This window comes from Lissotriton vulgaris, chromosome 11 (assembly GCF_964263255.1).
Source record: "Lissotriton vulgaris chromosome 11, aLisVul1.2, whole genome shotgun sequence".
Lineage (NCBI taxonomy): Eukaryota > Metazoa > Chordata > Amphibia > Caudata > Salamandridae > Lissotriton > Lissotriton vulgaris.
In genome coordinates, this window is record NC_141699.1 from 770,407,228 (window position 1) to 770,424,569 (window position 17,342).

At 39.5% G+C, this 17,342-nt stretch overlaps 1 protein-coding gene across 1 annotated transcript in view; it reads right to left on the bottom strand.

Moving 5' to 3' along the window:
• Window positions 1–317: 317 nt before the first annotated feature.
• The window catches only part of NYAP2 (neuronal tyrosine-phosphorylated phosphoinositide-3-kinase adaptor 2), a 987,564-nt gene continuing 970,539 nt past the window's right edge, over window positions 318–17,342 (bottom strand). The window contains exon 8 of the mRNA XM_086944856.1: window positions 318–545. Coding sequence (XP_086800982.1) covers window positions 318–545 — 228 coding nt within the window. The remainder of the gene's footprint in view (window positions 546–17,342) is intronic.

The following is a 17,342-nucleotide window of genomic DNA, read 5'->3' on the forward strand; positions in this document are numbered from 1 at the left end:
AGTAGCTACATTTTGTAATAAAAATGTTCATAATCTTTACTTATATAAACAAAAAGTATTTGTGTTATTCATAAATGGATTACAAATGTACATTGTATATATGTATCTTGATTAAGAGGCGCTTTCACCCACTTCTTTCTGTAATAAATATATTTTCCTTGATTATGTGTATTTTGATGCACAAAGCAATCCCCGTGCGGACACATGTTGAAGTAACATTTGCATTCCAGTGACTTTGCTCTATTAAGTAAGCAAATGTTGGAACCAGTGCAAGTGAAACCTTAAAAAGCTGTGTAAAATCCTCAGTGGAGACATGGTCATATGGCGGTGTCCCAAAATACAGTTTGTTGCTTAGGATAGGGAGGAGGGCTATATTTCTTGGCCCCATTGTTCTTCTTCCAACTCGGCAGAATTGGCATGCTGTCCTGCTTGCAGAGTCCTTTCTCTGTTTTTTGACGCGCCTTGATTTCGTTGCACAAAGATCGCTTTTTCTCAATCATTTCCAACATTGTGTGGTCCCCGTACAACCACTGCATAGATGTCATCTGGAAAAAAAATTATGTATGGTTCAGCAGATGAAGAAACGTAGCTAAAGATATGAATATTTAGAGAACAACATGAGACATTTATGTTAATAATCTGATGCCACTTTTACATGCTACATTTACAGGGTCCTCTGAATTGCATCAGCCATGTTTGTTGTGCTTAATCTATTTGTACATTCTGTGTAAGGTATTGGAGGGTTTCATAAAAGGAAGGTTAAAGGTTCCCAAAGAGATGTGTAAGTTTACATTATAGGGGGCTGAACATCTGGGTCAATCAGCTGCACAGGGAAGGCCTGTGTAGCCCCTGCTGCATTAAGGGGTCCCAGTGCTTTAGGGACTCCATTACCTTTCAGGGGGTCCCATTCAACCCAAGACAATGCAATATCTGTGTAACGATACTCAGGGGGCTCACATCACAATCTGCAGGGGTGCCCCACCAGTTTGTGTTCACTATTCAAGGAATAATCGAAGCTTACTGTGAGAATGCAGTAACCTATTGAAAAAAAACTCATTCTAAGAACAAGGACCAATTAAGATTATCCTTGGAGAAATATAATGTTATGAACATTTTGTGAATCTGATTTCAGGTTAAAGTTTTATGTGAAGGGAGCTGTTGATGAAGGCAGTAGTGCATGTCTTTAAGAATAAGCACATCTTCTGTTACACTTTCAAGCTACTTGACCATAGGAAAATGGTGGCAATAGCTACTGAATCCAGGAACTACGGGCTGGGTGATGTGTTGTTGCAAGTAATACAAAGAAATGAACAAGTGCTTTGAATTTGCATTGACATCATTATGCGAAAAGGAGTTTAGTTAATCATTGATTAAGAGGGGTTTATTAGTATATTGATGGGGTACTGAACATTGCAGGACTAATTTTTAGAGTTCAGAATTTGTTCATCCAAAGTAATTGGACATGTACACCATATTTGCACCACAATGGTGTGCATTGTGCCACATTATGCATTGTTAACTGTTTATACTGGTTTGAGGAGTTTACATTTTCAGCCTAATATGTTCTAGGACTGTGAAATATAATGCACAGCCCAATTAATGTTAAAATAATTGAATCGAGGAAGTGATGAATGACAAGAGTGTGGCATCAGGTATTGCAACAATTATAGGAGATGCTATTTTAGAAAGTCAATTCTGAGGTTGTGTGGAGCAGGATGCTGAGCTAGGAATGGTTGTAAAATGCATTTTGAAGGGATACAAAGGTAGTGTAGGCAAACTGAGTTAGCCGGACGTGCATCAGAGAGTATGTACAGAGTTACATTAGGAAGAATGCCTTGATAGAATATCAGGTAGATTGGAAGTACATTGTAAATTGCTTGCAAGAATACATTATATAATGTATTATGGGCACAGTTAAATGTGAGCAACAAATAGAAGAGCATGATCAGATATCTGTGGTGGTCTGCTGTGGATAAAACTGGCAGGCATGTAACAAATGGTATTTCATGTGTAGCAAGCTGCATTAATTGGGGAAAATGGCTTGGGTACCTTTGATTCCATTGATTAAATTGTACATTTTAAGACACACTATGGTTTGGGTCATTTTTAAAATATTATTATTTGTAATGAGCAATTATTTTTTCAAATGTCCTTAGGCAACATTTCTTAACAAGGTGATGGGGTCGTTATTAGAGGGGAGCATCCAGACGATTGATCTCAGGTAATATCTGGGGAAATTCAGTCATCAATTTAAAATGATGGTATTCAACAAAACCATGTACTTTACAAAATCCTGGAGAAATGTGTTGTTGAATAGACTTAATAGGGTGATTAAACAGAGTGTGCAGCTAGCCATCGGTGGAAGGTTGGATTACTAAAGAGATAAGTTTATGCAATAATGTAACAGAACAACACTTCATTCTACAGCAAATGAATAATTTGTTCACCCTGACAGGTGTCCCTGCTGAAAAGGGTGCCTATCATGAAAGAGTAAGAGTGTGTGTAAGGTTATACCCAAGAGTGGTAGTGCAAGAAAAGAGAGGAAGGTCAAGAAAGATAGATGTAAGGTGCAACATGGCAATACATCAAGTGAGAAAAAGTATGAGTTTCAGAAATATATTGGTAAAAATTCCTAATGGGAAATTAACTGACATTAAACCATAGCATAAAAATAACCCATTGAATTTGGGGAAATCTAAAATCACTTGCCTTTACTCATCTAATATCAAGCCCAACCTGTACTGCAGGCCATTCTTGGGATCTGTTTTTCTCTTCTGGCCTAGCAGTCAAATCAGAATCTTGATCAGACCACAGCCTTTACAACTTTTTGATTAATTTTGACTGTAAACAGCAGAAGCTGCTCATCCAACTAACCCCACTTTATGTAAATACCAGAGAAAGGTCTTCATGGCCAGACTCTTAGAAACGTTTTTATGAGATCTGCCCAACTCAACTCAACTCACCCAGCCACCACTGACCCAGTTTCCCTCCTTCACCCTCTCTGCATTAACATTGCTAAATCTTTGACATAACCCCTTCAGACGTGAAAAAACACAAATGAGCCACTAATGGTCTAAATATTAATATACAATTTAGGTCAAATTAAAAATAAGATAGTTAACCGGAGATTGCTGGAGAAAAACTCAAAGTGATTCTGATGAAGAAAATTGTCATAGCTCAAATGAGAAATATCACAGTGTCATACTCAGATAATAGATGGTGTATTTGGTGCATCAAGCCAATAAAGCCACAAATTAAACCAAATAATTTAAAGATATTTTGGAAAGTATCTGACCCAAAGCAATGAAGATCACCATCATATGTGATCAAGTTTGCAAATACCTGATTACTTTCCATGAGAATAAGATGCTGAAGATTCAATCTATTATCCAAGGGAAACCAGAACATTTCCAGTCCATCCATATTAAGATGCCTGTGTGCAAATCTTGCCTCTCAAATGCTCTGTCATGGGTCTTGAACATGTATCCACGATGGGGGGCAATTCAAAAGCTTTGAACCTCCCAGTTGAGCATTATCCAGACTCCACTATGAAAAAACAAATGTCTTGTCTAGGACAGATAACCAATGAATCAACAACTCACTTCAAGTAGGCTTTGTTACCAGTGAATTAGAACGAGCAAGTTCAACCCCTCTGCTATAAAAAAACAATTGCTTATCCTTTGGAATTTGGTGAACAACTGAGCCATCCCAACCTTCCAAAAATGTAGAGGGTGGGGCCACTCATCAGTTAGAAAAATTCATGTAATCCATTAGGATTTTGCCTAACAGGCAATCATTATTCAGATCAGGGCATGGACAGTGTAATTGGAAAAATCAGAGACAATTTGCTTTTCTCACTTGATAGGAGTAAAATGGAAATTTTGAACTTACCTGCCCTATCTATGTCCTAAAAGGCAGTATATCATAATGTTGTTAGTGCACCTCTGGGAAATTGAGAAGGGTAAACTGAACAATGCTCCACTGATGTAATCTTTTCCTCTCAGACTACAGTCAAGATGGGGTCATCATTCTCATTTCAGAAACCCATTGTCCTAGAGGCATGGCTTGGATGCTGATGGGAGTATCCGCTTTCCCGCGAAGCTCCGAGGTGGTGCGGAAGGATTGAGCTTCCACCTATGGATGGACTTTGTCGTCCCTGCTGAGATGCAGTCCACTGAAGCATGATGCTGCATACAGCATTTCTTTATCTCTGACATGTCTTTGCGGTAAGCAGGAAACCACAAGTTGTCTTTCATTGGGCTGACACGTCTCCCTCAGGACTCATGCCAGTCAATTTGTGTTACTGCAAGGATGTTTTTTTCCTCATTTGTAAGCGGTAAGGAGCTTTTTTCAGCATGGAACACTGATATATTGATATGATATATGGAGTGTAACTGACAAGCTGTTTTGCAGATAGGACATTTATTTCACTGGAGTTTTTTCTACTTATTGCCTCCTCAGTGGCATTCTCACGAATTGCTCTTTACTATTGTTGTCCTATGACATTTTGATACACTGTTTCATTCAATTATACATTTGAATTGTGTTACTCCTACTTTGAGTGCAGTCTTCTTGAAAAGTAGGAGAGAAATATTATTTGCTCTGTAATATTGTGCATTCCTCCAAGTTTCCTTCTTTTACTAAACTGCATTTTGTTTTTGGCGCTGTCTGTGTATTGGGAGAACATAGCCTGCTCGTCGTATTGTCAGCATATCTTCTCCTTCTTCTCCATCTGTGGTTGACTTTAATCCTTTCAGTGTTCTTCACGATACCATGGCGGAATCAGAGCAAGTTGTGGTATCTCCTTCAACAAGCATGCCATACTCAAATATTCCACTTCCTACTTCTAAACTTGCGTCCAAGCTGTCTGGTACTTTGGCGCCTTTATCCCGAAAAACAGTTAAAAAAGAACCGCCTTTGCCAGCTATATCTCCTCCATCAATCGCTATGGAATTGATTTTTTGAGGAAATGCGGGCGCTCAGGCCATATATGGAAGAGACTCATATACGTCTTCAACATTTGGATGATAAATGGTCAAATATTTAGAATAGGGTGACTCAATTAGAGAGGAGAGTACCTCTTTTCAATCTGCCACCAGGCATGTCCATTCTATGCAGACTCAAATCTCACATCTTCAGAAACAGATTGAAAACCTTGAAAATTATAACAGACACAATATTTTGCATGTTTATGGTTAAGTAGAGGGACTAGAATGCTCTAATCCTCTCTCGTTTTTTCAATCCTGTTTGCCAAAGCTTCCTAGTCTTCCTGAAATGCCAGCACTAAACATTCAATCAGTTCATTAATTAGGCCATAGTTCACGGACTGCATCTTCATCAAACAAGCCAAGAGGAGTTATTTTGTATTTTTTAAAGTACACAGATTTGTTAGAAGTTCTACAGGCAGTTAACGTCAATGGTAAAATCTCATTCTTTTCTCAAGACTATGGTAAGGCAACAGCGATAGAAGAAAGACAGTTTTGGATATGAGACCAGCGCTGCAACGCATCAATGCCAGGTTTGGTCTTGTACATCCTTGCCTTTTTAAAGTCACTTATAAAAATAAAACCATGACCTATGAACATCCTTGTCCATTACAACCATTTCTGGACAGTTGCAAACTGGAGGATATGGAAGTTACTAGATCTACTGTTTGATTTATATTATCAATTTTGGTTATTATGTTCAGTATATTTCTTGTTAATTGTCCTATGTATTGCTTGATGCTAATATTGGTATCATATGGTTTTTCTTTTGTTAGGTGCTGCCTTTTTTTAGGTCCTTCATGTGACTCCTTGTCCGTCTGGATGATGTACTTCCTCCCTCCCATTTCCTTCCTGGGAGCTCTAGTTGGTGAGTCGTTTCCTTATGTGTTTTCACCACACTCTACTTTTGTGTATGTTTTTTTGTATGTAATTTTCTATATTTAATATATGGTTTTTGTCTCTTTCTTCATTTTTTGTCTTAACTTTCTTCCTTCTCTTTTTTCTGATTTCTTTTCTCTGAAATGTCTTGGCAATTCCATTTATTTTTCCATTCTTTTTTTCACATTACCTCTTTGTCCAGCTTTTCTACCACATTCTTTTTTTCTTCTTGTTTTCTTACTTCACTTTCATTTTCTTTGATTCAAGTTTCTCTTTCATATGCTATCTATTTTGATATATTATTACACTTTCATGGTTATATTTTATTATACTTATGCTGTTTTTATAAATTAATTGTTACCACTACTTTAAAAAAAATTGAACTTACTATTGTATTGTAGATGGTTTTAAGATTTATTTCATGGAATGTTAAAGGTTTAGGCTCCCCTATAAAACGTCAAAGGGTTCTATCCAATATTTCCAATTTAAGGGTGATATTGCTTTGCTGCATGAAATACTTATATTAGACAAAGAAGTGACTAAACTTAAAAGACAATGGGTTGGTCATATTTTTGCTTCTCCGGGTTCAGGGAGGCATAATGGGGTTGCTATTTTATGTTATAAAAACGTCTTAATATACAAGTTCATGCTCAGGATGTTAATCGTCGAGGTAGATGGGTTTCAGTTTCATCACTCATTAATAAAATTCCCTTGACTATTGTTAATCTTTATGTACTTACTAATTCAGATAAAATCTTCTAAATTAATGACACATACTGATGAATGTTTGATAGTTGGTGGTTATTGTAACATGTTTTTTGACCCCATTATAGACAGATGCTTCAAAACTAGAATTATACCTTCACACATGCATTCTCAGTTTAAATCTACAATAATCCAACAATATCTTGTAGATGCTTGGAGATTATGCAATCCAACGCTTCAAAGTATACTTTCTTTTTCCCTGTTAATTTTTCCAAATCTCGGATAGATTATATGTTTATTTCTAATACTCCCACTCAACTTATTATCAACTCTGATATAGGGTCCATATTAATTTCAGATCATGCTCCAGTCACTTTGGATTTGGATCTACTTCCACCCATTCAGGGAACAAGATGATGGAGATTTAATAATTCTCTTCTTTTAGATCCGGAGTTTACACATGCTTTCAAACAATTTGCTAATACATTTTTTAGGGTAAATTAATCTCCTGAACTTTCTCCTCAGACTATTTGGGATACTTCTAAAGATGCCTCTAGAGATTTCATCATTTATTTTGTATCTCGAAAACGGAAATCTGCCTCAAACAATTTAAAATTACTAAACTAAACAAAAAGAAGACTCCTTTTATAATTCTATATCTAAACCCATTCTTGATGATATAGTTACTGCTAAACTTGAATGTAATAAACCTTCTACAGAAATTGCAAACTTTTATCTGCTCAAATCCAGTGCGAACTATAAGGAGTGTCAGAATAAAGTAGGAAAACTTCTTGCCAATTACCTTAAAATCAAAAAAGAACATACTAAAATTGATTTTCTTTTAACCTCTACCAATACTACTACACATAAAAATTAATATATACTTTGGGAATTTACTCAATTTTTTCAGACTCTTTAATCCCCGGAATCTTATTCTGATCTTCAAGATCCTCTTCAATATTTATTGTCCATTCCTCCTTCTTCATAACATTGCATTCATTTTCTATATTGGATACAGATATTCAGATTCAAGATATTTCTAATGCTATCCGCTTCATTAAATGTGGTAAGGCTTTGGGACCTGATGGTTTTACCATTGAATTTAATTTATATTTTTCCACATTTCTTATACCTAAATTACACCCATGTTTTCTTTATTTTATATACTCTCAGGGATCTGGAGGTTCTTTTCAAAAGGCTTTAATATGTCTTCTTCCCAAAGATAACAAGGACCTTTCATTGTTTAAATATTCTCACCCAATCTCTCTAATAAATTTGGACTATAAGATTTTTGCGAAAATACTAGCTCTTCGTTTGCATATTTATGACCTCAATTAACTGGGAGGGATCAATGTGGGTTCTTTAAAGGTGTGCATCTCTCAGGCAATACTAGACTATTTTTTAATGTTCTCAAAAAATCTAAGTAAGCAGCTGTGTCTTTAGATGCCGAAAAGGCATTTGATAGAGTTAGTTGGCCTTTTATTTTTTCTACTCTCTCCTGGTTCCATTTTGGTTCTAAATGTATTAACTATGTTTCTTTGTTGTATTCTTCCCCCAAGTCCTCTATTTTAGTTAATAGCCTTATGTCTCCTTTTTTCTCCCTTTATAGAGGTGTTCAACAAAGCTGTCTGCTTTCTCCCTTACTGTTTATCCTTGCCTTAGAAACCTTTTTAAGAAAAATTTGCTCTAAACCGCAGATTAAAGGCTTTGTTTATGGAGCTAAACAGCTAAAACTCTCTGTTCATGTTGATGATATTTAACTTTCTATTCCTCATCCACACACATCTTTACCAGCTCTTCTATTGGAACTAAACAACTTTGCATCTGTTTCAGGCTAAAATTCAATGCAAGTAAGTGTGAAATTCTTCCTCTAAATAGATTAAGTTTATGCAGGTTTCATGCCTTCCTCTTTTCATTGGAATCCAGAAAGGGTTAAAATCTTGGGTTGTGGTTCACTGACTCCATTAAAAATAAAATGGCTTTACATTTGAAAGCATTGCACACAGTATTACTTTCATTTACATCTTGTTGGAATTCTTTATTTTTATCCTGGTGGGGTCGCCTAGATACTATAAAAATGATGATCATTCCTATAATATTATTTTAGCTTTCAAACATGCCTTTTAATATTCCTCATTCTCAACATAAAAATAAATATTCCATTTCATCTAATTTGCTATGGAATAATACAAAACCTAGGATGTCTCTTCACAAACTTAAAAGCATAAAACATGTAGGGGTTGGGTTAATTTTCGGAATCTCCATACCTATCATTTAGCCTTTTACCTTAAACAAACCTCCTTTTATATTACAGGACAACAATCCTTTACTTTCTCCCTTATGAACTGATCTTGAGAAACCCTTTTTCCATCCCTTTTTACTTATGGAGTGTTTATCTTTTACTTCTAGGTCTTCTCTCTATCTCTTATGATTTCTAGGAATATATTTAAGGTACTTTATCCTATTTTTACTTCTTATAGAAATCCTAAAAATCAAGTTTTGCAGTCGTCAATTTGGTGCAATATTTCTATTAAAATACATAATAAATCAATTTTTTAGAACATTTTCTATACTGAAGGATTGAAGTGAATTCATCGGTTCTTTCAAAATGGTGTTTTTTGCTGCTGTTTTTTTGGGGAGTTTTATGTAGTGGGAACTAGACCCGAAGGTATCAGAGTGCTTTACATGAGCATCAGTTGTGTTACAGATGGACACATTAATTTTGTTAGGCACGGGGAGATTAAGTGATTTGCCCAGAGTCACAGGATGTTCAGCGTCCCTGCCGAGACTCGAACCCGGTTCCCCAGCTTCGAGGTTGAGCTCCCTAACCATTAGGCCACATCCTCTCCCTTAGGTGTCCATTTTTGGTAGTCCAGTTACATTTCTCGTTCCCTGATTCATATGAAGCCAAGTATTTGTCATTAATTTCTGTAGCTAAATCCTCTTATAACAAATTTTCTGTTGCTCATACACTTTCTTCCCCACCACCTTATATACATAAGCTGTTGAATGTACTGCCTTCTACATCTCAACTATATAAACATTTGACAATCATTTCTGATAGTGGGGATCAAACAGAGGCAGAATGTTTTTGAGAAATCGATTTGAAAGCTACATTTTCAATGTAACTTTCGAATAAAATGTGGACCAAAATAAGGAAACCTTCCAGAGCGGCTAATGCAACTCAAACTTTGTTTTTGATTTCAAATCGACTTTTGATCACTCCTGCTACATTTCACAGTATAGATTCTACTGTCCCAATTCAAATGCTGATTTTGTTCCACAGCCTCAGCAGATCTTAAACATACGTTATTTAGATGCCCTTTTATTTATGATTTCTGGTTGAAAGTTTGTCAACAGATAAATACTCTTTTAGCACACATGTTCCATTTACTTTTATTAATATTTTTCTAGGCAGTGTTTCTGAAGACTGGCCATCTCAATCCAAAGATTTTAATATAATAGATTTACTTCTTGCTGTTGCTTTTAAACAGATTACAAAATCTCAGTTATCTTTTCAAGCATGGTGGTAAGGAGTTTGTTAAAATCACTGACTCGAAAGAGCATATTTTATCCAGTTATGCTTGCCATCAAAAAGGGTTCTCTTATGGTTACCCACAAACAATTCCGCTTGTAAATCATATTTACACAATCCTCAAATTGAAGAAGTACCTAAACCTCCAAGAATTGTTCTTTATTATTACTATTCGGTTTACATGTTTTATGCCTTTAGGTCTTTTTGTAGATTTTTCTGATATTGTTAGTTAGCTGTTATCTTTTTATGATGGTGTATAATAATTGCACTTTTTCTCTTTTTCCTTTTTGTCTCCCATATTTCATGCATTTAATATTTGTGGTTATATGCTCAATGAATATCTTTTCACTTATTCTCACTATAATTGCATATTTATTTCAATAGAATTTTACTTTCAAACTAAAATAAAAGAAACCCATTGTACTTGAGGTTCACTAGGGCTGTTCTTTATCCCCAGCATGTTCATTATACTTTCCACTCAGGTAATCTTATCCTCCAGTACTGGCTGCAATTCTGTATGTTCACAGGGAACATTCAAGGTCGGCTCTGCCAGGGCAAGCCGTCAGAGCACAAAACAAATATAATTACTTGGCTAAACACATTCACCAACGGATGAACAAGATCATTGGTTGGTGAAATGGAACAAAAACTGACATCCTAATTATTAGCTACAGCCTATCTAACAGTTTCCGATTTAATCAGAAACAACCCACTTTCCTGTTCAATGAATACAAAATCCCAGAGTATGATTAGATAAAGATCTTCGCTTTGCAAACCAGACCACAATAGGTGTCAAAATGTAAATATCTAGATGATGATGCTAGATTTATGTTTACTTTTATTCTTTTAAAACATCAAACTGAATTCATCCGATCACTGTCATAACATGGCTCAGCAACAGTAACTTAAATAAAGCTGGAGCTCACAATAAGGACATATTAAAACTATAGTACCAAAATCAAGTGGCTAGAATTTTGCTTCAAGCTTTTTGAGATAAATCACATCATACCAGACTTCAACAAACTTCCCCGGGCCCAGTAGCTCAGAGAATAATGTTCGTGATTTTCAATCAATCAATCAATTAACCAATCAATCAAAAGATCTTTATTCGCCCAGGTTTGGTCATAAAAGAAAATCAGGCATAACACAATTGATATCACATGGCATTTGACTCCAATAAAATAACAGGACGTGGCCTTAATAAAAGTAAGACAATGATTTAAATAGCCCTAATAACACACTAAAGGAAACAGTTACTGCTAGTTACAAGTAGCAAAGACACATCAACGGGTGCAGGTGGTAACATGCATCAATAGCTGCTGGTGGCAAATGTACATCAATAGCAGAAGAGAGTAAATGAGTAACTATGGCCTCAGGTGGTAATATGCCCCAATAGCAACTGGCAATAAAAGCAGCAGTGGCCCATGGCTATCCCACGTGCCTATGACACAAGGCTACAGCATGGATCATTTGGCCCTTACTGTACATACTTCACCAGCCCATGCACTAAATTGTGTTTATGCTTCAGGAAGCCTTGTATATCAATTGCCATTGGTTATGATGGCCTTCAAGGGCCCAAATTTGTAGGAGCATCAATAACTCTAGGCTGTGCATTGTATGAATTGGCCCGGGCTGTGGCACGCATCATTACCTCAGGAAATAGCGCCTTCCAGTGGCTACAGTATGTAACTACCATTAAGGGCTATGGGCAGTATCTGCCACAATAGGCCACACAAGCTAGGCTCTAACGAGCAATAACAGACCCTGGCCAGACATTTTTGGGCTCAGGCTTCAACAAACATCAAAAGCCCAAGGCTGCACCTACAACTGTTGCCAGCACAAAGTAAATGCATTATTCACAATGTAATATATACTGAAGGCCCTAGTCTATAATGAGCTCCAGTGACATCAGGAAGCAATGAGCATTCATTGTCCCAGGCGGTACCAAGCATTACTGCCCCATGTCATTTAATAAATTATTATTCAGAGGCTATAAGGAGCATAAAACACTAGAAGCTGAAACAACCATCAATTTTAGGGGAGAGGATGTGGCCTAACGGCTAGAACGGTTGACCTCGAAGCTGGGGAACTGGGCTCGAACCTCAAAAGGGGCACTCAACATCCTGTAATTCTGGTCAAATCACTTTATCTCCCCATTCCCAACAAAAAATGTAATGTGTCCATCCGTAACACAACTGGTGCTCATGTAAAGCACTCTTATACTTTCGGGTCTAGTTCCCCCTTTATAAAACACTAAAAAATATAAAAACCCAGGCTGTGGCATGGTTCCAGACTGTCACATTCATTTATAGCCCTAAGTAGTACATACATTAATGGAGCAATAATATGATTTGATGCTCTTTCATTGAAAAAACAATTTAAGTCCCTGAGCAGTCCATATATACTAACATTCTCAGGCAATAAACAGCATAAATGTCCACTGGCTGTATATACATTAACAGCCCCCACCAAGCTATTGGCATCAATGTCCTCAGGCTGATATGATCTTTAATGGCCCCTGTCACTACATAAAAAAATGGCCTTAAAACGTATTGCATCTGTGGTTCCATAAAGTAATGTGCATCAGTGGCTCCAGGTTGTAACACATAATAATGCTGTAGTGAGCACAAACCTCAACCTGAAGATCATCAGTGACTCCACTGAAGCAATATGCATCAGTGTCATCAGACACTAATGAACATTACTGCTTCAGTCACCATATACACCAGTGGCCTCAAAAAGCAACTTGCATCATTGGGCCATAAAGTAACATGCATCGACGGCCACAGGTTGTAATGTGCATTAATGGCCTGAGATATTAGACATATCAATGGCTCCACACAGTACCATGGGGATAGTCACAGTACCAGAAGGCAACAGTGGTCCAAGGTGTACCGAGCATTAATGGCCTCAGGAAGTACATATGACAGGGGTTCCACATAGTGAGTATGTTAAAAACTGGGTTTTTGTTTGTCGGAGGAATGCACCCTGTCCAAGCAAGAATCACAACCCTAGTTAGGGGAAGTCAAATACACACCCTAAATTAACCTGTGCTCACCCTCTGGTAGCTTGACACAGAGCAGTCAGGCATAGCCCAAGAGGTAATGTATAAAGTATTTGTGCAACACTTCAAACAGTAAAACAGTGAAAACATGACACAAAAAGATACCACACCAAGATAAAAAATAGAGCTTGATTTATTGAACCGAAAAAGACCAAAATGACCAATAAGTAGAACCTGAGTCATGAATTTTTAAAGAATATCTTGAAATGTTTGGCTTAAAAGCTTTAAGCGCCAAATGGGGCTATCTGGTCCTGCTGGACCAGGTCAAATCCAAAAGTTTAAACCAACCGCGTTGGAGTATGGTTCGGATACAGGGACCAGCCTGGGCTCGCTAAAACAGTTCCTTCATTCACAGTTGCATAGACGTTGAGGATGAGATGTGAGGAGCGGAGGAGGCGATGTATCGACAATCCCTTTGGATGTAGGCGATGCAATGGCTCCAATCTACGCAAGTCAAAGATGTGTCGTCCTTGAACCATGCAAATCGGCCTGAGTCAAGAACTGGATGCAATGCACCGAAGTCTGCAATGTGATGTCTTCGGTCTTTGCGGTGATTTGTCGGCGGCAATGGACATGTACCGGTTCCGAGCAGCACAACAGCGTTGATGCATGGATTTCTGCTGCATGGAGCACTTTATACCCACTTCCAAGCCCCAGGACTGGATTGGCACTTCTTGTCAGACAAGACTCACACAAGGCAGAGTCCAGGTGCTGTAGCAGGGTTGTTGTGAGTCTTTGATGTCTCTGAGACTGCAGAACAGTAGGCAAGCAGACAACCCTTGAAGACACTCTGGGTTCAAGTGGCGTAGGTCCAGTCCTTCTCATCCAGACAAGGAGGGCAGCCGGCAGGCCAGCAAAGTAGAAAAACAGTTCTTCCAGAGCAGCAGCACAGTAGTCCTTCTTCCTGGCAGAATATCCACAGGTCCAGAAGTGTACTAAGGCCAGCAAAAACGGGAGGAGGAAAGCAAAAGGTTTGGGTGTGACCCTGCAGAAACGACTATTTCCAACAAAGTCCATTAATGGCCATTGGCTACAATGACCCCTGGCTGTAAGGACAATTAATGGCCCTAGGTAGTACAAGCATTAATGGTGCCAGGCTATAATGAGCAACAGTGCTTGCGCAGGCTGTAAGAATAATCAATGGCCACCGACAGCAAATATATGGGCCTAGGCAGTAATGGGTCCAATTCAGTAATCAGCATGGCCAGCCCAGGATGGTTTATGTTCCCCCATTGTGGTCCTCCATGCCAGACCATCCAATGCTCTTACCAGATGACAAGAAGTTACTTTGAATTCCACATTTGATAATAAGGTTTGGTCTGGGCACAACAGATGAACATACGTTCAGCTGGATGCAAGTCCCTGCCTCCCCATTGATTATCTTCCATAGAGTGCTGGCTGACCCCTCAAGTCCTGAGCTTCCTCATCATGAGCTTTGGGTAGATAGCTGCCCCGCATGGCATGTTCTTGGCTTTGCTGTGATGGCAGCACACACAGTACTACAGGGCAGTGGCAGCTGGTAATTTTAGCAGGAAGGGCCAGGTGGGCCTCATACGTACACTAATAACACACTCACTCACACCCATGCATTCACACATGCAAAATCATACACCCATTCACAAAACTCACAGTAAATGTCTACATTTAAACATACATGCACGCATGCACCAAGCATTCAAAAACATAAAACTTACCTGTCTTAAAGCTCCAGGAGTGTAACGTCTCAGAGGTCCCAGCAGGGTTGGGACTGCTTCCTTCCCACATTAGCTGACCTTATATCAGTCAATGAGGGAAGGCGGCAGTCCCTCACTTATCACAGATGCGGTCAGGTGGGGTCAGTGAGACTGCTGACCCCACACCTCTCTGTGAGGAGGTGTCACTGATTGACAATCAGCCCTGGGCACTTAATGGGCTTAAAACTGAAGCTCTCAGGTCCGAGGCAATCAATGACGCTTCCCCTCATCACAAGGGGGAAGGCCATTAGGCACTATGGCCAGGCAGAGGCGATCACGCTCACAGGGCTGTGAAATCCTCAGCCTGGCAAAGTTCGCTCAATCAGCCAGGAGCCTGCACATTTAGTGCATGTCTAGCTCCTGACTGCCTGGCCTAAACTAGAAGAGTGTCTGTCAGGCTGACCTTTGCTCAGCCTGACACTCTTCTTCTCTGAAAAAGTTGAAGGTTCACCCATAGTGACGGGCCGCAGCTGCTACAGCCTGGTTACTTGCTGGTAATATTCATTATTCTGAGTCCATGTCTTCCTTTTAACAGAGAGATAAGCTCCTACGTAAGGTAAGGACTGTGAGAGGAAGACAGAGGAGGAGGTAATGGTAAAAATTGGATTTCAGCCACTAATGTAGGGCTTGGCCATGAGCCCATGGCCGTAACTAGACTCTGCATTGACTGTGTGTGTCAGCAGCTGATGGGAGTTGATGGTGTTGTACACACTCTGTTTGGTGCAGGCACTGTTGTAAGAGAAAAATGCTGACGCTTAGGCGCCCATTACGATGTCGGGCAGATTGCCTCCGCCAGGCTGGCGGTAGCCACCGCCGGCCTGGCGGAGGCAATCCGCCCGACGTCCATTCCCGAATTCCCCCACCATATTAGTATGGCGGGGGGGACCGCGGTGGATGGAAAGACCGTCCGCCGCTTTTCCGCCCCGGTCGCCTTGCGGCTGGGGCGGAAAATGTTTAATATGGTGGCGGTGTCTCATAGACACCCCCAGCCATATTAGTGTGGGCTGTCAGTCATGCCTTTCAGTGGCGGCAATACCGCCACGGAAAGGCATGCCATTTTCACTCTGGGGGCCCCCTGCGGGCCCACAGAGTGAAGGAGGGGTGGGGGCTCCACACGGGGGTACCTGTGGTACCCCCCCACATTTGCATAAACAAAGCGGCAGGCACCGCGCGGTGCCTGCCGCTTTGTTTATGCAAATGCTGAAATGCATTTCCAGCATTGTGGTGGGCGGTGTTGAGAGCACCGCCCGCCACAATGCTAGAAATGCAGGATGTTCCCCCCACTGTGGCGGGCACATCCTAATGCCCCTCACCGACCCCCCCCTTATGGCGGGCGGTCCCAATCCCCGCTAGGATGGCGGGCGGACAAAGTCCGCCCGTCATCCTAATGGACCCCTTAGTCAACTGATACTGTATTGTTACTCATCTTGGACAGTGCTGTGAGGAAATGAAGTTACCAGATACAGGAGATATTTGACACTTGGCAGGGGAGTACTTTCATCAGATAACGAAAGGCTCCGGAAAATATTGGAAAAATATATCAAAAGGCAAACAGAAACAATAGGGATACTAAGATGTAGAAACGACTTGTAAGATAATGCAAATAACAATTAGTAAATATCACAGCAAGTGCAAATAATGTCTACAACACCTCTGTTTTGACAAACGACACAATAAAATGCATGATATTACCTCCTAAAGGTGAAAGATAGAAAAAAAACCTTTACACATTCATAAAAATTAATAGTTCCGTTGTGTATTACTTATGGCCTGCCTCCTATTGCAGTCCTGCCTGTCAAAGAAAGATGCAAGGTCGTCATGGATTAAAAAGGTACTGTTCCAGATAAAAATATTTTGGTTCTAGAACTGAGCGTGGTTCTGGAAAGTCTGGCGAGTGTCTGTTTGTAGGACATGTCAAGATTATCCACATGTAGGTGCCAAAAATGTGCCTATGAGGGTTTTTTGGGCATGATTATATATTGGTGGGCTAGCTGTAAACAGCTGGTGCTTTGTTGGCATGCCTAAACCAGCCAATTGGAAGCTGGCTTGGTGTATTTAAAGTTCACAGGTGCCTGGATGGAGGTTAATGTCACAATTGTAATGCCTCCTGAGACAAAATGGCATATCTGGTGTCAGAGTTACCAGATCTAACAACTCCCTAGAGGTCACAACACATATCAGGATGCACAATAAATTTCCCTGGCAACTATATTATAGGCTCGCTATGGGGCTTAATTGCAGATTGTGGCTGATGGGCCACTGATGGCTAAGTAGGCAAAGGAGGGCTACTCCACAGGGGAATACAGAGCATAGTTTCTGGCATAGAGGGGACTGGGGATGATTAAAGAACTAATTAGAGCCTTAAACTTTGCTGACAAAAATTGCTTGTAAATTTCTCTACATCACTAAGAGTAGTGCATACCCTTTGCATTCCCTGCAAC